This window comes from Canis lupus, chromosome 25 (assembly GCF_003254725.2).
Source record: "Canis lupus dingo isolate Sandy chromosome 25, ASM325472v2, whole genome shotgun sequence".
NCBI lineage: Eukaryota > Metazoa > Chordata > Mammalia > Carnivora > Canidae > Canis > Canis lupus.
The window spans coordinates 34,609,166-34,633,335 of record NC_064267.1 but is presented as its reverse complement, the minus strand read 5'-3'; the positions used below and the strand labels follow the sequence as shown (position 1 = coordinate 34,633,335).

General features: G+C 53.4%; 1 protein-coding gene and 1 long non-coding RNA gene across 12 annotated transcripts in view; one reads left to right on the top strand and one right to left on the bottom strand.

The window, feature by feature from the left end:
- Positions 1-1,887: 1,887 nt before the first annotated feature.
- PEBP4 (phosphatidylethanolamine binding protein 4) overlaps positions 1,888-24,170 on the bottom strand; it is a 247,095-nt gene continuing 224,812 nt past the window's right edge. For 9 of the 10 annotated variants that reach the window (XM_025463103.3, XM_049100942.1, XM_025463099.3 and 6 more), the window contains 3 exons: positions 15,679-15,724; positions 13,096-13,209; positions 1,888-2,173 (listed from right to left, as the gene is read on the bottom strand). In XM_025463103.3, coding sequence (XP_025318888.1) covers positions 2,025-2,173; positions 13,096-13,209; positions 15,679-15,724 — 309 coding nt within the window. In that variant the 3' untranslated portion in view covers positions 1,888-2,024. The remainder of the gene's footprint in view (positions 2,174-13,095; positions 13,210-15,678; positions 15,725-24,170) is intronic. The other variant, XM_049100943.1, reaches the window with a different exon arrangement.
- LOC118354899 (uncharacterized) lies at positions 4,522-23,723 on the top strand. Of its 2 annotated transcripts, none has more exons than XR_004816300.2 (3): positions 4,522-4,911; positions 21,152-21,246; positions 23,305-23,723. It is a non-coding gene; the product is annotated as an uncharacterized LOC118354899 (long non-coding RNA). The 2 variants fall into 2 exon arrangements; XR_004816301.2 differs by having other exon boundaries at positions 23,234-23,723.

Genomic DNA, 24,170 nt, shown 5'->3' with positions numbered 1-24,170 from the left:
GAACTCAAAGCCCAAAACACAAGGAGAAAAGAAAAGGGGGGGGGGAGGAAGGAAAGCAAGCCGATAATTTCCTCGAAGGATAAACATCCGATTTTTTTTCCTCACCCAAAATAAACATGCTAGCCACAAGGAATTAAAAGCAGAAGAGGGGAGGATGTGTCTCGATTTGGGGCTGCTCTAGTAAGCTGACCTGCTATTTATCCCGGCCTTGGGCACCAACCGGAGCTGCCAATTACACTCTGGGCCTGGTGGAGTGGGGGCTGCAGGGAGAAGAGCCTGGGAGTGTGAGGTTCGCACACACCCAGAATGCCCCTTCCGAGGCTGCCTTCCATGACACTGCAAATGGACACTTCCTTTTGGTTCTTCTTTTAGCCCTGCTGACAAGCTTGCCTGCTGGGGTACGAGAGGGTGAGGGAGTTCCTACTGCCTGGGCTGGCACCAAAGGCCCTTCTACAGAACCAGAATTTAGTGTCCATCACTTAGGTGGGGAGCTCAGTCAATGTTGGGGGGGAAGTGTTGTCCAATTCCCTTCCCAGACTCAGGCTCCCACCTCATGGCCTTCTTCAGATGGCTGGCACTCAAATCTTCCAACCAGTTAAGATATGTTCAGCTGGGCTGAGTGGTTGGCCAGGGCACCTCTGCCTTCCAGCTAGTGCAGGGCATGGCTCTGAGAAGGTAATAACCCTGTGCCCAGCTGCAGCCTGCCTCTTTCATCTGGGGATCTCAAGGCACTCTGTACACGTGAGTCACTGACATTGCTGTATTCTGGCCAAGTAGAGGGGGGTTATTAACTCTTGGAGGGAAACTGAGTTGGGGGGGGCGTGGTGAAGGGTTGGGGGGTGCTAAGAAGACTGGAGCTGGGCATAGGGGAGTCAAGGAACCAGAGTTCAGCCTGTGAGTGAGACCATGGCAAAAGAGGTACCTCCAAGGGGGCCTTGGGTGGAAGAGCCAAGCAACCTTCAGAGGGCATCCAGGGGAGTGAGGCACCGAAAATCCTTGCCTCGAAGACACCAAGGAGTTTCTTCATAGTTTTGCAAAAGCGTAAATCAGATTGCACCCCTACTTCCCCTCCAATCTAGTTATTATCCAGTGGTTTCCCATTGCTTTCAAGGTACAACCCCAAACTTCAGCATGGCTGCAAGACCAGGCATGTTCTGGTCTTTGCCCATCTGTCCAGGTGGCCATATTATTGGCCTGGAAGATGCCATGCAAGCCCTTCTGGAAGATGCCGGAGCTAAGAGGTGATGTTCCCTCTCTTTGGCATGGTCTCCCACCTCCATCCCCATTCACAGTTAACTCCTTCCACATTTTTCAGTCCTGAGTTAGACACCACTTCCTCTGAGAGGCCTTGCCTGGGCCTTTACTGTGCACCCTGGCACGCAGAGCAGGCCCCCTTACACCCTCATAGCACGTACCACATTCGTTGCAATTTGCTTGTGGCCATCTGATGAACCTTTCCCTCCCAGCCTGGACTGTAAACTCCTGAAGCAAGCCCTAGGTTTTGTCTGCCCTGTTCACATATGGATCCCTAGCACCTAGCAGGTCAGGCACATGTGTACGAGGTGCCAACAACATCTGTTGGATGTCAGAGTTGGAAAGGACTGTGGTGATAAACCAACTACTCCAACTCTCCATCTTACCTTGGTTTCACAATCGAGGAAGCAGAACTTTAGGGAGGACATGTGATTTGCTCAAGGCCACACAGTGCCTCAGTGACAGTTGAGGCCTAGGGACCCCCACTTCCTGCCTCTCCATCTACCCCAGCACCCTGCCCACCCCCCACTCGCATTTATAGGAAAACCCCAGGGCTGGACATTGATTAATCTCTTCTCAGTTTTTGAAAGACAACAGGTTAGGAAAGAACACATCCAACCAGTCTGCCCTGGATGATTTTTTTTTTTTTTTTAATTTGGAAGAGAAGGGGTTCCATACCCAGCGAAGGTTCTACGCTCAGACCGACTGGCAGGGCACAGTGGACACACACATCTGCAGCGCGAAGCCTGACGTCTGGCAGGCAGTTATCTCTATTTGGGTTTGTCCCTGGGCTCCGAGCTTCCTGTTCCAGGCGTCTGGTAATTTGGCGAGTCCTGGTAATTTTGGGTCATGAATTGGGTGCTTGCTTCTGGTTCGCTCAGGTGGAAGCGGTTCAGGAATTTGTCCATTTTCCAAGAGGCTGGAAGGACAAACAGACCAGAGGAAGGCAGTGAGAGACAACCATGGACAGGGAGCTGGCAGGGTCTGAGAGGAAGGCCACCTCTGGGGAAGTGGAGGCAGCAAGTGAGGACATTGGCCCTAGGGCCCAGGTTGTCAGAGCGCCTGGGGGTGCCTTCTGGGTCCTAGCTGGATGTTAGCAGAGTGCCTGGGAAGCAGCGGGGACTGAGTCTGGACTAGGTCAAGCACTGCCTTTGGTTGCCATAACCCTGCCTCCTCACTCACATAGAAAGGAAGCGCCCGGTCGGGTGGGCTGCGCACTTCCTCTACCCACCCTTCTTTTTCCGCAGGCTCTCCTGACCCCATGATTGAGGCCTACATGCTTCTTTCCTTCACGCCTGATCACCCCAGCTGCTGGGGCTGAGACTGGCCCAAGCATCCGTGTCCTTCTTCCATTCTCCTCCCAGAAGCCCAGCTGTGGCAGAGGTGGAGGGGAAGGGCTCTCCTCACTCCTGAGCACCTGTATCCCGCGGGAGCAGAGCATGCATGAGAAGTCCCCAGCTGGTGCCCAGGTGCTCCGCAAGGGGAGAAAGCACAGGGGTGCAGGGGGAGGTGCCTCTCCTGGGGCGAGTGTGGACAGGCCCAGCAGCAGGGCAAGGAGGGCATAGCCCCGGGCACTGGGGAGAAGCTGCGGGAAGTGGTCAAAAGCGTATTCCCACGGTCCTGTTTCCCAAACCCTGGGCCTCAGGCACCCTCTGGGCACGATTGCCAACTACAATACAGGATGTCCAGCTTAACCTGAATCTGAGATAAACAACAAATAATTCATAAGCACGTCCCACATGGTGCATGAAGCATACTTAAAAACTCATTCCTTGTTTATCTGAAATTCACGTTTAACTGGGCATCCTGTTTTCTTTTTCTTTTTGGCTAAATCTACGAACCTTCTTTGGGTGGAGGGAGTGCTCAGGGAAGACCCTGCCCGGAGCAGAACGAGACAGTGACTGATATGCCCTGGTCCTCCTGGTCGGGGGGAGAAGAGTAATCTCGAACATGCACAGATAAAGCAGGGCAAGGGTGGCAGCTGAGCATTCCTCTCGGAGCTGCCATTTATCTGCCTGTGGTCCTCTGTCTGCACCCGCTACCCTTTTTAACAAGGAAGACAGCAAGTCCCTTGAAGTGCTGTTTTTCCACTTAACATCCTTCCTCCCCTACCCTGGGGCTATTTGTACTTCAAAAGTGTTTTCAAGGAAAACAAAAAAAATTTTTTTAATCCAAAGAAACAAGACAATAATAATGATAATGCAAATAATAATAATAGTAATAACACATCTATATTGTGCTTCCTATGCGCCAGGAACTCCATGCATATTCATACACTTAATCCTCACAAGGGGGGACTATTTTTATCCCCAGTGCACAGATGGGAGGATGGGGCACAAGATGGGGTTCCGGTGAGGATGCTTCTTAGGGGCAGGGATGCAGGGAAGGGCCTCTTCAGGTCCCCACAGGTCCCATCTGGTGACTGCATGCTCAGATTAGGGAGAGAGGCCCTGGGTCCTGGGAGACCCTCTCCTGGGGGAAGGCTGCTGCTGGGTGACGACAGGTGGGTGTTTGAGTGCTGTGGGGTCTTCCACTGGGAGGGGAGGCAGGGAGGCCCTGGCCTGGCATGGTCTTCACACCCAGAGAGCCTGGCTGGTTGGAAAAGAACTGGTGGTACTGTGATCCTGGGAAAGTGTGTGCATGTGTGTATTCATGTGTGTGTGTGTGTGTGTGCAATTGCAAGCCAGGAAAAGTGCTCATGGGTGAACTGGTGTGTGACTGGCATGTGGACAAGTGGGCCTTCCCCACCGAATAGGGCAGGAAGAAACCTTGGTGGGCAGGAAGGAATTGAAACTCTCATCACGAGATCAGGGTGAGCGGTGGAAAGAAATCCCCTGTACCCTGAGGGAGACCTGGCTCCCCTCCCTCGGACCTTGCCCTTCTCTAGCTCAGAGGGCTTCTCTTGATTGAGCTTGGATTGCCCTAAGGGCCTCACAGCTCCTTCCTGGTCACAGTTCCGACAAGGCTGTGGTTCTTGGGCAGCTCCTCAAACCAGCCCGTGTCCCTCAGGAGAGCGAGGACAGCTTGCTAGCCTCCTACTGCCTCCTCCCCTGGCTGGGCCCTGACTCCTCACACCCCCATTTCCTGCCACAAAGGGCAAGAGGAACTGACCCTGTGCAAGTTCTAGAAGGAAGAGGGGTGAGTCAGGCCCTTAGGGGTGTGTGTGGGGAGAGATGGGGAGCTCAGAGGCTGTGGCTTCGTGGTCACCATGTGGAGGAAAGTCCCATCCTGTATGGCACTGCTCCATCTTGGAGCTGCAGAGGCTGCTACCCTGCAGGAAGAGGGTGGTGCTGCTGTCTTGGCACAGGCCACTCCCCTCGTATCCTCGGGCCCACCCAGGATGGGCTCTTCCTAGGCCCAGGGCAGGGGTAGTGAGTGAGGGAGAAAGGAGGAGGATGTCTGCTGCCCGTTTCCTGAGCAGCCCAGTGGCTGGAACACTGGGGCCTGGTCTCCTCAGGGTGGGGCTGCTGTGTAGGATGTGCCAGATGTTCTCTGCACAACCCTGGGGGCACCATTCCCATCCCGGGAAGCCTTATGCCTTGGCTGTGCCCAGAGGCCAGTCTCTCCCCTACTGGTTGGTGCTGATAGGGAAGACGTTGGCGATGAAGGATGCTGGATGTGAGAGATGTTCCAGAAATGGGCCAAGAGGAGAGCTGGGTGAGCTTACCTAAAGCCATCAGGGGTTTCTGAGCCACCACTGGGTGCCCAATCTCTCCTAGACAGTGACTTCAACAATTGGGAGAGGGCTCCAAGATTTCTGCTACTCATCCTCCCAGCTTGAGTCTCAGGAGCTGTGACGGCTAGAAAGTTCTGGAATCGCCCTGGGGCAGGTCTGATAGTCATTCTCTGCCCCCAGCTTCCCCAGGCTGTGGGGTTGGCTTAGCACTGTTTGGGAGTGGTTCATCACATGGGATTGGACAGCCCTCTTGGGCCTATCAGGGTTAAATAGGCATCTCAGGACTGAGAAATATTCTTCTGGTCTGGTTCCTCCCCCTTAGAGGACTTGTGGGAATGGGGTGGACAGCTCTTCTGCTAGAACGAGCAACCTCTGGGCTGAGGGCAATCTGACGGCCCAACTGATAGCTGCTTCCCGGTGTCTGCTGGGCATACAGTGGGTTTGCTTACGTCGAGGTCCTACTCCTTCCCTCAACAGGTTTATAATACAAGACAACGAACACTGGACTAGTAACAAGCTAGGCCTTGGCCAGTAGCACAACTTTGCAGCTCCTGGCAGATGGGGTCCCATTCTTAGCATCACACCTGGTCTCTTTAGCAGGCTCACTCTTAAGACTTCCCAGGGGACACAGGGCAGTGTTCCCTGTGTGTCCTCACTCTAGCCAAGGGACATCTCCCACCTGACTTGCCATTTGGTCCTCAGGGGGCCCTCAAGTGTCTCCCTCTCAGCCCAGGAAGTAGGGGTTGGGAAGCCCCCACTGGGACGGAGGCCTCCACTCAGGTGGGCTGCAGAACAAGTGGCAGGGTCCTGAGACTTGGGGTCTCCCTTCCCTGAGCTGTTTTGTGAGCTGAGCTGCTTGGGCCTCTATTGTGAGGAGCAGCTGCCCTGTCCTGCAAGGCAGGCGAGTTGTGTCTAACCAAGGCGGCCACCTCTTCCCTGTCTCCCCGCCACCTCACCCACCCCTTTCCCTAGGGACACCATTGCTTCTTGTCAGGGGATAGTAGCCCTGAAGAAAGAACAAAAATTGAACACGAGCCTAATAACCGCCCCATCGAGCGCCCGGCTCAGGTCTGTAATTTGTCTGGTTCTTCGCGGGGCTGGCTGCGTGATAGAAGCACTGATGCCTTTCTGCTGAGATTAATGATGTCCTGGCGGTGGTAGGCGGGAGGCCTGGGCCTCTTATTTTTTGTGCCATTAAATGACATCCGGAGACTTCCACTCAGGAGCTGAAAAGCCCTCGTTCCATCACATCCAATTACTCCTGGAGAATATTTGCTGAGTGGCTGATCCTGCTGGCTTGAGAGGCTTGGGGCAGAGGGGACCACTTTGACTTTGGTAGAAGTGAGGATAGGGATGCTGGGGGAGGGGGGAGGGAGGAGGGTCCAGAGGTGGGCAGGGGTTACCCGGCTCTTCTGGAGCGCTCGGAGGGCTGGAGAGTAGAAGTGCAATTCCTATTTACCCAGTAAATGGATCACCCATGCCTCCCTCTCTCTTGGGGTGGGGGGGTGAAGGGGGTCGGGTGGGGAAGGGGGTGGGAGAGAAGGCTCCGAGCTGTCAATTTCAGCTTCCGGTGATCAATTCCAGGATTTGCTGGGGGTAGCCGGCTGGAGTTCTGGCTGATATTTGGGGATAGTCTGTGGTTTCCCGACGATCTGTTCAATACTGCCTTGGACGGGTGATGTTTGGCTTGACCGGGGCGTGCTTCTGACCGGCCCGTGGAGGGTGCAGGCAGTTCCCAGCCGGGGTGCCTGTCTGAGAGTTGCCCAGGATGGCCCCATCTGGGTTGCTGCCAGGCCCCCAGTCCTACCCGCTCTGCCAGGTGGGTGGGGCCCTTGGGAGGCAGAAGAGGGCTGCCTGACACAAGCCCACACAGTGACTCAGGGGCTGGGCCCTGGGGGGTTCTGGGGCCTGGCCAGGTGAACCACCATGGGAGGTCATGGCAGGGGGGAGGGGCTGTTTTGCAGTGGGCTGTGTGTGTTTGTGTGTGTCTCTGTGTGTGTTTGGGGCTGGTCTGCAGGCGGGGGCCCCCTTCCTTCCATCTTTGCCCACACCATGTACTTTTTCCTCGCTGCCACCAGGCCTGGCAAGATTTTCTCCCAGCCTCTGTCCCTCCCCATCAATGCCTCCTATGTTGACACTGCTTGGAGTTCTGCTGCCTTCCTGCCCTTGGCCTGTGCTTTCAAACATTTCCCCTGCAAAGCCCATTGTCTCAGTCACCCATGGTGCCACCTCAGGCCTTTAGAGGCCACAGGCGAGACTTAAACCCTGCTGTGTGGCAAGTCTCAGCCCAGGAGTTGCTCAATTCAGGTGTGGGTGGTGCTGGGGAGTGGGTTATGGCATCTGGTCCAGAACCCAGGAAACCTCCTCTACCCCTCCCGTCCCGTTTTGCAAGGAACAGTCTCTCTGCAGGTCTCTGAGGCTGCCCCAGCAAGGCGGTGACGGAGGATGGTGTGGCCCGTTAGCTCCCCTGGCACCGTGGCACCATCCTGGGCTCACTGCCTCGGAGAGGCACATCATCTTGTGGGGCACGGAGGGGATTTCCCCAGATCCCTTGTGAGAGGAGCTTGAGGCCGTGAGGCTGGCTCGTGACACCTCCGGGCCAGGTGGCTGAGATGTGGCATGACGCAGACCACAGTTCCCCGGGAGTTCTAGTCTCCACACAGTGCTATAGCCTTCTCCGGGGAAGGGGCCCGGGAGCCCACAGCCTCAGGTGGCTGCTGCTGCTAGCCAAGGGCACCCAGGGCTTTAGGATGGACTTGCTTACTCTTTATCCCCACACTAGAGCTCAGATGTCTGGTGGTCTGGGTGAGGGGAGAGGGAATGTGGGTAAGTGGGCGGTAGGAGCAAAGAGCCTTACCCAGAAGTCAGAGATCTTTGCTATTAACTGTGGATCCCTAAGCCATCAGGGTTCTGGGCTTCAGTCTCCTCATTCACCCAGTGGGAGTGAATGAGTCTCCTCATTCACCCAGTGGCTATGGTCCTAGCACCCCACAGGGTCTGGCAGCTGAGTGAAGGGACAGCCAGGGAAAGGCAGGGCAGGCTGGTGGAGAGGCTAGGCACAAGGGGTCCTTCCCGCCTGCTTGTCGTTGGGACAGGGAGCATGTGGAGGCCAAAATTGTCAGTTGTGGTCATGGTGCTCACAGGGGTGGCAGTCTTTTCAGGTGTTAAAGGAAGTTGATGATGAATTGAATATGGGGGTGTGAGAATGTACAGCTGTGTGTGTGTGTGTGTGTGTGTGTGGCTTGTACATGTGCATACGTGGGTGTGTCCCCTACACAAACATCCTCATTGACTGCAAGTTCACAGTGGGCAGAGCACAGGGCCAGGTGGTTAAGAGGAAATATCCGGCAGAGGTGAGCTTTTCCCTCAAGGAATTTAAAGCCTCATGGTGGAAGTGGGACCTGTGCAAGTGAAAAATGATTGAGTAATACAAAAAAGATGAAAGTGGGTGAGTAAGGAGGCACAACACAGTGTCACTGAGCACGTGGAAGGAACACCAGCAGTGGTGGAGGGCAGGGTCAAGTTGAGATAAGACTGCCCTGTGGAGGGACAGCCCTGGTGGCACAGCGGTTTAGTGCTGCCTACAGCCCAGGGCGTGATCCTGGAGACCTGGGATCCGGTCCCACGTTGGGCTACGTGCATGGAGCCTGCTTCTCCCTCTGCCTGTATCTGCCTCTCTCTGTGTGTGTCTCTCATGAATAAATAAATAAAATATTAAAAAAAAAAGACCGCCCTGTGGAAAAGTATCATGGGGGGTGGGGAGGGCAGGGCTGGTGTTCTGCAGGTAGGCAGGGCCATCCGGCTCGGGGAATGGGAGAAATGGGGGAATGGGAGAAATGGTCTGCCCGGATCAGTGGGCTGAGGGGGAGCGTGGTGGGCTCCACCACGGACTTAGACAGCAGGAGTTAGTGGGTGTCTGGCAGCCTATGGTATAGATTGGGGCCCAGGATGGGGTGTGAACCAGTACTGTGTGTGCGGGCCCTTGTCGCACACGTCCCTTCAACTCATTCAGCTGGTTCCCCTACAAAGTAGTAGGAGCCTAGGTGCCGAATCCAAGGCGGCTGTGTGGAAGAAGATGCAGGGGTGAACCGTCAAGAGCCACAGATGAGCCCCAAGGCCAGATTCTGGGCTTTGGACATAGAAGGTGCAGGGGGGTGGGTATGAGAGCTGGGAGAGGTTGGAGGCAGAGGTGCAAGTCCAATGTGTTGCAGGCCCAAGTTTGGGAGGGTGAGGTGTTGCCTTTGGGATAAATGTCAGTGGAACTGGGCCAGCTCTGGTCAGAGGGCTCCCTTAGCTTCACTGTTGTTCACTGTTTGGGATGTGGTCATGCTCCAACTATCTGAGTCTCTCCCTCCACTGGCTCCATGAGGTCTAATTATCCACAGAGCTACACCAGGTGAGAGCATACATCCATGGGAGCGGGCACCTGGTCCACACGGCTCACTTCTCTGCCCACAGCACCTACAACACTGCCTCACACACGCTCGACATCATCCCAACGAATGCAGAGGGCATTTGTGAATCATGCCCAGCATGCTGTGGGAAAACCAGCAGGGAGAGGAGGGAGCTGTGTAAAGGCAGGAGGGGTGGGAAGGCAGGGCTTCATAAACTTGAAGCAAGGTGTCTCCAAATCCCCTTCTAGGGCCCTCACTATGGTCCTGGCAGATCAGCGTCTGAGGGAGGGCTTCCACCCCGAAGTGTGTGGAGTTGGCTGGGCTAGGCAAGTCTGATCACTTGCTTGCTGCACTTGTCTCACAGCACTTGGGGGTAGTTGGGGGGACTTGGGAAGCTGGGAGCAAGTTTGTTAAGTGTCAATCAATGGTAGACCAGCTAGTCCAATCCCTTATCTTGATGATGTAGAAATTGAGGCCTAGAGATGTGAAGTGGCTTGTCCAAGGCCACACAATGGATATATCAGGGTATCCCATCTGCTGACCCCATATCTGTTGTCTTGAGGTCACAGAATAGCGAAAAACCTTGGAGAGGATTTCAGTCCCTGGCACTGAGCAATGTTCCCCAGCCCCCATGGTCATACAAGTTCAACTAGAATAATGTCACACTTGCTTCTCATCCTAAACTGTCATTCACACCTAAGTCCTAGGGAGGAAAGGACCCAATAGGATGGGCTCAAGTCAACTGTCCTTCAGGGATGCCTTTCTACCTGGCTCTTGCATACTGGCTTTCCCCTTCAATCTTGAAATCTGTCCCTGCCTTCCTTGTCCAGGAAACACAAGTGGCTGGTTCTATCATATGTAGCCTAGGACTCCCCTGTCTTTCCGAGGATACCTTCCCATGGGGAGAAAACTAGACCAAAGTAAGGCCCAGGGCCTGTGTTCCTTGGCTCCAGGTCCTGGGCTCCTGAGGGCTGGCCCAGCCTGGGGCTCCCTGCATCCACAAGCACGGTGCAGGTGCTTCAGAGAGCGCCAGACCTTTGGAGTTCTAACGAAGTGCAAGGGCGGCTTCTGCTACTGCCATGGCCCCCCGGGTTCATCCAGGCACACATCTCCATGCCTCTGGCGGCCTCCTGTGCTGTTGCTCCCCTCAGTCCAGCCCACCGCTCCAGCTTAGTCAATTCTAAAGGGTGGCTTTTGTGTGTCGCCTCTCCTGTGGGCTATGTCTAACGGCACTTCACGGTGCCTGCCCAGATCATGCCTCTGCTGGGCTTTCATGAAACTGCGCAAGCTTCCCCCTTTCTCCTTTCACGGCCTCATTGCCTCTCACGAGGGGTGCCCCTTCTCACTTTTAAAAAATTATCTTTGCATCTGTGGTTTCTCCAGCCCAGGGCTTCCTCTCTCTTTCACTGAAGAAGTCAAATGTCCTGCTTCTCTGAGGCCCAGCCCAGGCCGCGCCTCTTCCACGTAGCCTCAGGGCCATCCAGACTTGTAGATCATCTAGGTCCAACCCCTCATTTTCTAGACGGGGAAACCGAGGCTCAGAGAGGATAGCTGATTTGCCCACACATCACATCACTAGCTGGAGACTGGCAGTACAGATCTCCTCACCCTGCAGTAAAATACCTTTGCACCCTTCCTGGCTAAAGAGGGTGTGTCTTCTTGGAGGGAAGGGGATCCTAGGAAGGTAGAGACAATCCCTAAATCTACTTAATCTCCAGTTGTCTTTAAAGCCAGAAACATGCAATTAAGTGCTTAATTATAAGCTGCTTTGCATTGTTATTTAAGTGTTTTCAAAGTAGACTGTAAGCCCCCTGAGGGCAGGGAACATTCCCTGTGCAGTGGAATCAGCATCCTATCCTAAGCACTGAAAGGTGTCATATGGTGGAATTGGAACCCTGGCCCGGCCAGAGAGCTCACCTGGGAGGATAATTTTTCCACCTCCATTTCTGGCAGCAAGCAAAATGGCACAGAAGTCAAGAGACTGCCAGATGCAAGCCCAGTTCCTAAGTTTTCACATAGATCAGAGGGGTGTGTGTGTGTGTGCACACACGTGCATGTGTGTACGTGTATGTGTGTTGAGGAGTGTGCATAACAAACTGTGGTTTGGGCAGAGACTGGGGGGACAATAAATGGGTGTCAGTCTAGATAGGTTTTGAGCCTCTTTGCTGCTGCCAGTGTCATGGGAGGGGCACACGAGCCACCGTGTTTTCTGGAGGACCAGCTAGGATCAAACCCGAGGACCGCAGCCATGGCAGGGCCAAGTGTCTGCGACATGCCCCTCCCTTCTTCCTTTGCCCCTTTCATGCTCCTCCTGGCTTCACAACCTACTGTTCTCTCCTTCCCCTGCCACCCCACCCCTCAGAAAACACTTGATTCTGCAGGGGTGGGGGTGGGGGGCTCTTTCAGGGGACAGCCTGAGCATTACCTCCCCTCCCCCAGGGTGTGGGCTTTGTGACCTCGATGTCTAACGTGGGTCTCAGAGGCACTGCCTTACTCTGTGGGGGAACATGGTGGGCTGAGGTGCTAGTTCCCAGCTCCCAGAAAGTGCAGTGCCTGGATTGGTGGAAGGGAGCTCACGATGTCTTCTGTGAGATGGATCCAGGGAACTGGAGAAATTCATCTTGGCTTGGGCAAGATACATTTTTCTTGTCTTTCTTTGTTTCCAGATTTGCAAGTGTGTCTCTGGGAAAGCAGTTTAAGCAGATTTACAGATTGGCAAGGTGCTGAGGGCACCTGGGGAGGGTTCACCAGTGGAAAGGTTGCACCAACTCTGCTTTCAGGGCAGCCCAGAGCCTTCTGTGATTGGTGGCTCCTGCTTAGCACACCTGAAGGCCTCCTTCGTTCAACCTCTGGGGCCTTGGGCAACAGCCTTGTAACAATACCTTCCCTGGCTTCCCAGTAGGTAGAAGTTGGTCAGGGTCACTGGGTGAGAGCAAATGGCTGATGACACTCACCCACCCACTCACCCTCCTGCCAGCCAGGGGGATGTGCTGTTTGTACTCTGGAGATGGCATCTGTACTTTCCACGTTATCTTCCCTTCCCCCCAAATGGGGAGATGATAGAGTGCACAGAGCATATTTTATTTCCCATTTTCCTGGAGAAAAATCCAAGGCTCAGAGGAAGGGCATGGCTCACACAGGGTCAGGTGAGTCGCCTGAGGCATTGCAGTGGCCAGATGTCCACAGGTCTTCCCGCTCCCCAGCTCTGGTGGCTACAGGGAGTGGATCCTCTCCAGGATACAGAAGGGCTGCTCAGAGAAGCTAGTGGAAGGCGCATGGCTGGGGAAGTTTTTGCTGCGCCATTGAGGTAGTACTGGGCAGACAGAGCAATTAACGACCAATGAAGACAGACTGGCAGGGTGGCATTCCAGGGCCTTCTTGCCCAGATCAGACTCAATTATAGGGTACAATTACCTGCAGAAGTGCTGCGAGGTAGCTGCCTGCACATGCCATTCAAGGCTGAGTTGGGGAAATGCTTCTCTCACTGGCTCCAGTTATTTCCTTTGGGACCCGGCCTTATAGACCTACCCACCCAACTAAAGCCACCATCTTGGTCTGTGGGACTTGACTTACGTCTTGGGGGAGATTCCATCCAATGCCAACACCTTCTTTAGGACACTCATTCCAGTCTACTGCCAAGAAAGGCCACCCTTTGACTCTGGCCTCCAAGGCTCATGGGTAGGGGTCAAGGTCCCAACTTCCCCGTTCATGCACAAGCATCCACTTCCACCCCAGAATTCACACTGGCTTTGGCAGACGGGAAGGCCTTACCTCGAGTTTTATTCTCTTTGGAGTGGAGAGAGATGTTCTTTCCTTCCTGAAGATAGACGAAGAACTGGTAGCGGTGGAAGCCAGTTTGTGCTGGCGGGGAGGGAGGCTGGTAGGCTAGGGGCAGAAGAAGGACAGAGGGTAGGTCCCCAGTGCACAGTACCCAGGGGCTCCTGGCTGCCCTGGGCCAGAGGAAAAGAGAGTTCTCTGTGCCTTTCTTGGTCCCCCTCAACTCTCCTGGGGTCCCAGCTGGGAGCTTACCCATTGCTAACCTTTAGGATTTCTCTTTGGCAGGATCTCAGCCTCGGTAGCTTCTTTTAGGAAGCACCTTATCTTGGGCAGTGCAGGGAGAACGAGGTGTGGGCTGGTTGAGGATTTTGGGCGCTGGTGGGACTCCCGGGCCTTTCTTGGCCAGTGGGTGTTGGTGTTATCCCTTTGCTGCTTTAGTGTATCCTGATGGATTTCCTGCCTCAAGAGAAACCCATCTTCCTCTGTGCGAGTGTTTGGCAGTGGATTTTTATTTATCTTTTCAGCATTTCCTTATGAACTCAATTCCCAAAGAAGCCAATTTCTTGGCTGGATCCGGAGGATCTGGAAGTGGTTACGGGGGTGGGTGGGACTCGGTTCAAAGGTTTGATCATGGAAGTGTAGGATCTGGGTGCTCGGGGCACTGGAGCCCACTCAGGCTCTTCCGGAGGAGAAGGCCTATCAACCCTCCCTTTTGCCCTCAGTGCAGGAGATAGGTCTTTTTCTAGGGTAGAGGAGAGGTGGGCTGGGGGCACCTCTCCTTCTTTCCCAAATCTATGCAGGGGTTTTGTGGGCCAGACTTTTGTGGTTGGTTCCAGTTGGGCCTCCTTCCAATCTGTGTGCCTCTGCCTCCTCCCCTTCACTCTTCTCATCTCCCCTTTTAAAGAGCCAGGAATCTTCCTGGGGGTGGGTGGGGATGGAGTGTTCACAGTGAGGATGCTGGTGGGAGGAAGTGTCGGTGCTTTATGGCCACCTCCCTCTCCCGGTCATTAGACAAGAACCACTCGCTATTTGGAGCCTTTGGAAGTGTTCCTCATGGTGCACTTCCGGACACGGGGGCCTCCAGCATGTTCACGGCCAGGGGAATTCCTGCCTAGTCATCTCTCCCTGAGTTTCTGATTGCAGACTGATACAGGCGCACGTGTGTGCTCCGAGTCAGAACAGCACAAGGGGTGCCAGGAGCCATGTGAATTTGTATGACTTGGGGTCTATACTGGTGCAGGTGCAGGTGTTGCTAGAACTGGTGTGATGGTGTGTGGAGAAACAGAAGTGGCTGGGTCAGCTTTTGGCAAGGCTGGTGAATGCGTGGATTGCCAAGTGCACTTGAGGGTGGGCACACTCCACGCTGCCAAAGAGCTGGTGTCCGTGATTCTGTGTGCATGAGGCTGCAGTTGGAACTCACTGCTTCTATGCAGCTGGGAATTTGTCCTCAGGGGAGTGGAGACTGTACCCCTCTCACTAGGGCTTTCCTGAAGAATCATCCTCCTCAGAAGTAGAGATGAGGGGTCATGAGGAGGAAGGAAAGGGATACACACATGTTGAGCCACTTCTAGATGCCAGGCCCTGGCTACGTACCTTCCTCTGTGACATCTCCTTAATCCTCGCCACAACCTGGTAAGATGAGTGTTATCCCCATTTTCTGGATGAGGACGTGAGGCTCTGAGAGGTGAAATCAGGCCCATAGAAGTGGTGAAGCTGGGATTTGAACCCAGGCCTATCTGATGTCTGACCTCACATTGTGTCGTGGGACTATGGGGCTCATCTGTCTTTTTTGCTCGGTCCTTTTCAGAGGCCAGGTCCGCACCTGAGCATCCCCTTCAAGTTGAGTAGAGGGCATGGTCTTGCAGGGGGAGTCCGAGGGCGAATGGAACTGGGGATGAATAGGGATGGGAAGGGCAGGCATCCGAGAAAAGGGAGGTCTCTGGAGCCTCATGCCAGCGCATCATGGCACTGGGTGCAGGGGAACGCAGGGAGGCAGGCTAGGGAAGGGAATGACCCTGCCAATCCCTCCAGGAGAACAGTTACAGGGGCTCTCCCCGCAGACCCCTGCATCGAATGCTGGCCCCACCCATTACTCCTTGTGAGCCGTGGGTCATGTTTTGTTCCTGGGTTTCGTTCTCTTTAAAATGGAGATATTGGGATGCCTGGGTGGCTCAGTGGTTGAGGGTCTGCCTTTGGCTCAGGGTGTGATCCTGGGGTCCTGGGATTGAGTCCCATGTCGGGTTCCCGCAGGGAGCATGCTTCTCCCTCTGCCTATGTCTCTGCCTCTTTGTCTCTGTATCTCTCATGAATAAATAAATCTTTAAAAAATAAAATAAAATAAAATATAAAATAAAATAAGATAAAATAAAATAAAATAAATAAAATAAAATGGAGATGCTGGTGGAAGCAGCCTCCAAAGACCAATGTGACCATTAAATAGCAGTTAGTATGAGTAAACTCCTAGGTTGTGTGCACTTTTGCACCGCCAAGTCTCAACATTAAGTTGCATTATTATGGTTCTTGTGGTCATCACCGCTGCCCTGGCTGGGGCAAGGGATGTGGGAGGGTCGTACTCACGTGACAACTCCTGGCCCTGGAGCTTCCCTTTCTTTATATCAGTGCCCTGAAATGAGAGACAGGCATAGGTGTTGGTTCCCCCTGGGGCAGCAGCAGGCCACACCACCACCACATTTCAGTCCAAGTGGGTTTTGCTAACTTCTTTCTCTCCCCAAGGGAGTAAGATAGGAGAGTAGGAACATGTATGGCTGCTCCTGGGACATGTTGCCAGAACAGACTATGGGGTTTGAAATGGTGCCTCAGGGGGTCCAGGGAGAGAAGATAGACACGGGCATTGCTGAGGGTGGCCTGGGAGGAAGAGATGGATGCCATGACCACTGGAGAGAGCGAGAGGACATTTCTGGAAGGGCCGCTCCATTCCTATCACCTGTGCCCCTAGACTGGGCATGGAATACAGGTCTCTGCCCATGGGGTCTGGTCAGATCTAAGGCAGGGGTTGACAATCCTCCCAGAGGCCAACCCAGCCTCTCAGACTCTCTTTGGGGCCTTCAGAACATTAGGCTGATGGCTGCCTGAGTCCAGAAGGGCAGAGGCCACTGATTCTGAGGCAGCTTCTTCCCCAGCCTTGACTGGACTCAGCCCATAACCCCTGGGCAGATTGTTTGGCCTCAGTTTCCCTCTTCTTCCTTCCCTTCCCCTCTCCCCTCTGCTCCGCGTCTGTGGGATAATGAGGTGATCCCGGGGGCGGGTGCTAATTATTGTTTGTGCAGGACTGGGAGATGCTTAGATGAAAGGGACTGGAGCCGGGCCCCTGGGTCCGTGCCACAGCTCGGGGGCCCCTAGGTGTGGGGTTTTATGGCCTTAATGATGGTGATTAGCATGGCTTTTCATTGGTTCTGCCAACACCTAACAGTGCTCTGGCCACCTTTCCACCAAGCCCTCCTGGTGTAGCCTCTGCTACTTCCCCTCTCAGAGGTGCTCAGGATGAGGGTTTGGGAGTGGGGAGCTGTGAGATTTCCTCCCATTTCTCTGCAGAGACTCTCAGGGTCAGCTGGGGGACCCAACTCCTAGTTGGGTTTACCTGCTACACAGTCAAAGCCGCACCCCCCGCCCCCTTCTTGAAGCCTCCTGATGTCTTCCCCTTTGTGCTGTAGCTTGTCTACCAACTGTTCTTACTTTGGGCCTCCTTGGCTAGAACATCTCCTCCCCCAGGCTTGTCTCTGTCTAGGCTAGGAGACAGTTGGTTGGGACAATGGGTGGGAGACTGCAGAATGGGGCCCTCCACCCTGGGCCGCCTTCCTACTTGGTTTTCCTCACCCTGAGCAGGTGAGATCTCTGTCCTCCGGCACCCTTCCAGCAAGCCGCAACAACTCCCCCCCCTTCCAGTCTTGTTTGCTTAGGAGCATCCAGGCCGACTTTAAATTTGGTCCCTGGAACAGCAGGGCTCATGCCAGCTCTGCCTTGGCCCACTTTCAGCAGTGTCAGGCCCTGTCTTACCCAGGGCTGGCATGGGGCCCAGCTGTGGCCAGCGGTTGAGAAGCCAGTGGGTACCAGGGCAGGGGAAAGGGGTTGGGGAATGGAGGCCTCTCTCCTTGATACCCATCTGGCTCAGGAGAGGATGTGAGGGCCCAGGCCCTAGCAGCCACTCTCCCAAAATAGCTGTCTGGCTCTCTGGCAGCTCTAGCATGATTGAGAGATGGGGGCTAAGCCCAGGGCGGCCCAGCCCAGCCTGCTCTGCGCTCCCAGCCACCCCCTCACTCCTCTCCAAGTCAGCCCAGCCAGCGGTTTGTTTAAACAAAACAATAGCAACCTAAGCAGGCTGTTTCTTTTTAATTCCCCACAGGCTTGGGTCCCACCCAGAGTGATAAACAGGCCTCTCTCCTCTGAGTGAGGGCAGGGAGGGCTGAGGGTGGGGGCTGGGGCCCGTAAGGTCAGGGAGTTTGTGCAGAGCAATGTGGAAAGTCTGATCTGTAGCCTTGATCAGTGTGGAAAGGCTGTCCTTCCCCTCTTTCACTCCGGGGAGTCTTTTCTCATCAACTGGGGCCAGCTTGGCAAAGACGTACACACACCCGCACACTTGTGGATTCATTGAGTAAAGCCAGCGGCCCTTCCTGCCCACCTTCTCTGGGGGAGCTGCCCTTGAGCTCAGCTGAGGCAGCTGTTGGGGTAGCTGAGAGGAGAGGGCATTGATGGCTTTAGAGTTCTTAGGGTCTCTCTGGAGCTTGCCCTATGGACAGGTGCTGGTCCTTGGAAGGATGAGCAGGGAAGGAAGGCTCTAAGGAAGGATCAGGCTGTAGAGACTGCACCCCGCCCCGCCCACCCCCGCCCCCCAACCCTTTGCAGAGCCTGTGGTCTGTGTGGCTGGTATTTACTCAAGCTGGGTTGAGGATTGGCTAAGTTTCCTTTGGCCATGAACCTCACTGGTCTCTCCTGCAGGGGGTTGGTGTGTGCTAAGCTTTCTACCATACAATTAATATGTGGCAGGGGTCTTAGGAAGCCATAGTCAAAGGGTGAGGATGTTGACTCTCCAAGGAGCTCAAACTGCTTGTCCAGAGCCACAGAGCTGTGAGTGGGAGAATCCCAGAACATTCCAGGAAGAAAGAGCCTTAGACCCTTTGACTTTTGAGACCCACTAGCTCAAGATCTCATGTCTTTTACCCATAGTGCCATCCTATGCTTTTTCTACAATGTGATGACAGTCCTGTCACTCCTCCAGGCAGCATGGTTTTTAGGAAGACTATTATTAAAACACAGATATTACTTGGGAGGCCTGGGGCCGCAGTGGAAGTGGTTACATGGTTCCCTACCCCCCACTCTCCAGCCCCCATATGAAATCATGAGCTCTCCTCAAGTGTCTCCATGGACTGGAGTACCTCATTTAACCTGAGATGACCTTAGAAAGCTGGAAATCTCTGGGGATGGATGAAATTCTGGAACCTTTCTGGCAAGGTGGGGGTAGGGTGGGGTAAATCTTTGATTCTGAGCACTTCCTAGAAAGGGCCCTGAGGGTGGGCACTGAACCCAGCATTTGAGGGACAGATCCCACACCTATCAAGTCTGAGACAGTTTTGGAAAGAGAGCGTGTAGCAGGGAAGGGGCTGCTGAAAGCTCCCCAACACCCTGGCCTCTTCACCTGGTGCCCACCTTCCTGGCCTTCCCCCCTCCCCTAGGTATCCTGCTCTTCTTTCAGATGGGCCCAGCCTAGACAAAACCGCCTTTCCCGTACTATAGCTAAGACAGATTGACATTTTCAAAATGAGCTTGTTGAAATGCTAAGGTTAAAAAAAGGAAATAATTATAGAAATTATAAACAGTGTAGAAATTGGCAGGTTTCTGATCCCTAAGAACGCTGGAAAGCCCAGAATGGCTTTTTCAGGGTATCAGTGCAGGAACACCCGAGGTGTTAGGGCAGTGTGCTTGGGAGGATGTCTGCAGTCCTTCTAAGTGTCAGAGACTAGATGACCTCTTTTCCTTATCAGCATCCTCTGTCAAGGGGAGGGCAGGAGGAAGGGGTTGGAAGATTGTTCAGTAGGACCCTGAAATGCGTAGGATATGAGTGGTCTCCTCTTTGAAAAAAAAAATAGTCTCATCTTTCTCATACAAGTTGGCCCTCAGTGTGTGTGGGCACGCATGTGTGCATGGGTGTGTGTGCATGGAGGCTCTGTGCATGACTGTCTGTCATTGGAAGAGGCACATGTTATTATTCTAGTTGCAAAGAAGAAGCTTGACTCTGGACACACTGGAGGAATTTCTGGGTTTATAGATGTGAAATTTCCTTTCCAACTCTCTCATGCCTCAGAACCCATGGCTTCTCTGTCAAGTTAGTTTGGAAATGGCATGTGAGATGCTTCAGAGAAAAACTCCACTGAGAGTCACAGCGACCCTGTTCTTGGTCCAGGGCAGATACAGACTATCTTCCCAGACTTGCTCTGACCAAGTGGTTTCTGGTCAAGTAGAGAGCACGGTGCTGGAAGCTGGGGTCTGCTCCCCCTACTGTTATCTGACATTCGTAATGAGCTTCCAGCATGTCTTCTCTAGGGTTCTAACCGATGGATCCATCTCACAGCAGCCCTTGCTTGGGAAGGGTAGAGATCAGTCTCCCATTTCACTGGAAGAAACCCAGAGAAGCTATAGCCTCTCAAGGGCAGGGACAGCATCCTTCCCATCTTTGTAGCCCTTGAGATGCTTTGCATAGAGCAGGATCAGGGGACGTTGCCAGTGCCCGGCTCATTCCCTACCTCGGTGCTCTCCAACTCTACTTCCAATCTGCTTCCCCTGGTCCCAGGGCCACCTCTGGCCTCCAGAGCCTGCTTCACCACCTGCACAGTAGGGCAGATGTGTAGGGGTATTAACATCCTCTGGCAACAGTTCCTAACCAATGGCTGATGGGAAATGGTGCACAAATACTCCAGCTTCTTGCCTCTTGGGGGGAATGACGGAGTAGCATATTTCATACTGGCTCTGAGTACCCACCGTGGAACTCGTTTGCTCCTAGCCTCCTGTCTTACCCAGTCCTTTACTGGTGCTTCCTCATGTCCCTTTGAAAATACACTACTTGCTTTAGACTCCTTGTCTCGGGCTCTGCTTTGGGAGAACCCAAGCTTAAATAGACATTTGTGGAAGGAGTAGAGAGATGAATGAAGCCTTTGTCTGTGGTGTCATAGGTAGCTGGCCTCAGTGCCAAGACTAGAAGCCTCTACTCCTGACTCCCTGTCCCAGTGTCTTTTGATGGGACCACACTGCTACTGTCTGGACCTGGATCCTTCTGCCCTCCCAGGCAGGGTCCCAGAGATCCCCGACACATTAAGCCTTTACAGTACCACAAAGAGGCGAGCCAATTAGATGAAAGACATCTCCATTCTTTGTTTCTTGTCCATGGGGACAGCCAGAGAGCTACATTTCCTGAGGCTCCAGGGTCCTGGGACACCCCTTCCCCAGCCCAGAGAAGCCTCAGGTGAAGGCTTCTTGAAGCACGGGGGCCAGATTTGGGTTGTGCAGCCTGATGAGTAGGGAAAGGCTCAGCGCTGGGCCCAGCAGGGAAGCCAGCACTGTGTCCTCATTCCCCTTCAATTACCTACAGGCAACTGTCCGCCCACCTGGGCATTTGTGGAGGCCCCAGGTACTCGGGCTCACTGACCCCCGGAGCAGAGGGTCAGCAGCACATTTCCTAGAGTCTGTGGGAGATGATTTAATCTCTTCCCCCACTTCTTCCCATCTAGATGGGAGGATTCAATCACTTCTCCTGCCTGGCTGCAAACCTCGGGCAGAGTGGGAAGTTTCACTTTTTGATCTGGGGGTGGGGGGTGTGGAGACAGGGCAGGGTGTGGGGGGGGCTGTCAGAAGAGTCCTTAACTTGAAAGGTGAGGTGCAGAAAGATGTGGGGATGAGGAAGAGCGAATGGAGACATAAAGGAAACAGATCTTGGTGGGGAAGGGGGGGGGCGGGAAGGGGAAAAAAAAAGGGAAACGGAAACAGAGTTCCAGGCTCTCTGACGCTGGCACCAAATGAAAAAGCTCCTTGCTGTTTTGCACAGCTGCCTGCAAGCTGCCAAGTGGCAAAGGATCCAGGAAAAGGCACAAGATTGGAAAGTGCTACCCAGCAATCTGTGTATTCTGCAATTAAGAAGGGGTAAGTGAGTGGAAGGTACTGACAGCTCCCGGGCTCCAAGGTCTCCAGGGGCTGCGGCTGCCAGGCCACCTCACACCAGCTTGGAGAGGACCCAGCTCTGGAGACTAGTGCCTGCTTCAAGGGAGAGGCTGTGATCAATTAATCCTGTGGCCTGCTTTTTTTTTGCCCCGAGGCCAGGGAAAGAAGGGCCGGCCACCGAGGTAGGTGAAATGGAGTCTGTGGGAAGTGGTGAGGAGGAGTCACGCACCTGAGCCCTCCTGGGAGCTGAGTGCTTCTAGACCCCGGGGTGTAGGATGGCCAATTATTTTGTGCACCAGTCTCCCTCAAGAAGTATTAACATCGAAGGGCTGATAGGCCTCTTCCTGGCGCCTTCATGGGCAGTGGGGCTGGGTGGTGACAGTCTTTAGAATGTGCCAGTGGGTGGCCTGAAGATCTGGTATCTTGGCACTGACTGGCAACGGACCCCTGGGTTTTGACTCCTAGTCTGTCTTCGGATCTGGAGTCAGTTACCTCCCTGGGACTCCAGAGGCCAAAATGGGGAGAGGAGGGCTATAGCTGAGGGAGGGGGGTGGAGATTATCTGCTTCTTATAACTAAGTAATTACCCAGATAAGAGAGAGGAGCTTCACTCAGGGCTTCACCATTCTTCACGACACTGGGTTAAGGGGCAAGATTTCCCAAGGCCAAGGTCAAGATTGTCTGTGGCTTATAAAGTACAGGCTGTCCAGGCCCTTTGTTCCGGGCAGTGTGGAAGTACATGTGGTTTCCAAATAAGTCACGCTGTCTTGCACCTGTGTGTATGTGATAACATCTAGTGTAGAGCTGGCCCTTAGGGATGATGGCTGGGGAGATGGGTAGATAAATGAGTCAATGAATGAGAAGCGCTGGGTTGGAGGCAGAAATATGAATGAGGCACACTTTATGTTGTTGAGGAACTCATGGTCTAGGGTGGTAGACAGATCAATGAAGAAAAAACAAACTCTATTATCGGCCTACATAATTGAAGTCTACAAGTAAGGGCTGGAGGAGTTCAGAGAATAGAAGTTGTAGCTGCCTGGGGGAAGTGATCAGGAAAAGCTATTGAAAGGAGGTAGGGGGCACCTGGGTGGCTCAGCGGTTGAGCACCTGCGTTTGGCTCAGGCCATGATCCTGGGGTCCCTGGATGGAGTCCCGCGTCGGGCTCCCTGCAAGGAGCCTGCTTCTCCCTCTGCCTGTGTCTCTGTCTCTCTCTGAGTCTCTCATGAATAAATAAATAAAATCTAAAAAAAAAAAAAAAGAAAGAAAGAAAGAAAGAAAGAAAGGAGGCTATCCTATCTGGGCCTAAAGGATATGTAGGAGTTTTTCAGTTTTCTAGGAGACCAGATAGGGAAGGGGCAGCTGAATTAATTAATTGATTAATTAATTAATAAAGGGGAGCTGCATTAATAATGGATAATTATGTAAACAAGATGTGAGGGGAGCAGGTGGGTCTGGAAGAAAGCTTAAGACAAGGGTGGAAATGTAACCTAGGGCTAGTTTTGAATGGCAGGCAATGCTTCTGAGAATCAAAACTTTGGGTCAACCTAAACTTTGGGTCCATAGACCCAAGGCAAGACTTTTTCCATGTGCTTAGCCGCTGTGTGCCCAGGAGAGTTATGGGGGGTGGGCAGTGGAGCTGCCTCTGGTCAAGAAATTACCTGGACAGGGCCAGGCCTTGGGGCACTGCCTATACGCAGGTCAGAGCTGCATGGAGCTGTACTCCATCGCCATGGCTTCATTCAGTGTGGGTGACTCTGGGGCCCCCAAACCCAAACACCTCCCTGTACAAATGATAACTTTGTTTCAGATCATGAAAGTACTATACCTCATTGCAGAAAAGCTTGAAAACACACACACATACAACAACTAGAAAGAAAAAGAATCCCCTTATCATTCTTTGTAGAGATAACTGCTCTGAGAACACCATGGCTCCCTTCCCTGCATTTGTCCCAAAGCTTCTTGTCCCACAGGTGCCAGCTTTGAGCCTCCGGTCCTCTCTGGGGCCTGCATTAACTGGACTCCCCTCTGACCTCCCGCTCAGATAATCCGCCCGAGCCGCTTTCAGTGTCTGAAGCTCACAGACTGGTTTGGACCTCAGGAGGTGGAGCCGCTACTCTTCGACCCTTGCCTGTCACAGGTCACCTATTCCCCGGATGCAGCTCCAGGGCAGGGTTAGAGAGTGGGAGTGGGAAGGAAAACAGGATCAAGAACACAACGTATAGTTTTCCTGAATCTGCTCCACTTAGAAATAGACAAGATCTATTAAGATAGCTCGAGAGCGGGATCCCTGGGTGGCGCAGCGGTTTGGCGCCTGCCTTTGGCCCAGGGCGCGATCCTGGAGACCCGGGATCGAATCCCACGTCGGGCTCCCGGTGCATGGAGCCTGCTTCTCCCTCTGCCTGTGTCTCTGCCTCTCTCTCTCTCTCTCTCTGTGACTATCATAAATAAATAAAAATTAAAAAAAAAAGATAGCTCGAGAGCAAGTATCCTGAGTTGATAGCTAAGTATAATTATTGTGCGTCGATGTTAGTTGAGACTAGAGACTGCCATTTCTAGATACCTAGAACCAAAGCCGAGGCTTTCAGAATCAAAAGCGGGTCTCTGGAATGCCTCAATTATCTGGAATCATGTAGAGAACTGGCTCTTCTTCGTAAGCACACGTCCCTGATCACTTGAATCTTAGACTTCCAGTGCCCGAACTCCTTTGATCTTAACTACTTTGGTTAGTGATCTAATTAAACACTAGTTCTTATCTTCTTACACACACACACACACACACACACACTGGAACTACCTTACGTAATTTTAAACATCGCTGTGGTTGTCACAGTGAATAACCAATTCTGCACCCTGCTACAGCACCACTGTGATGCTGAAAAACAAATAAAAGGAATGGGCCATTTGGCC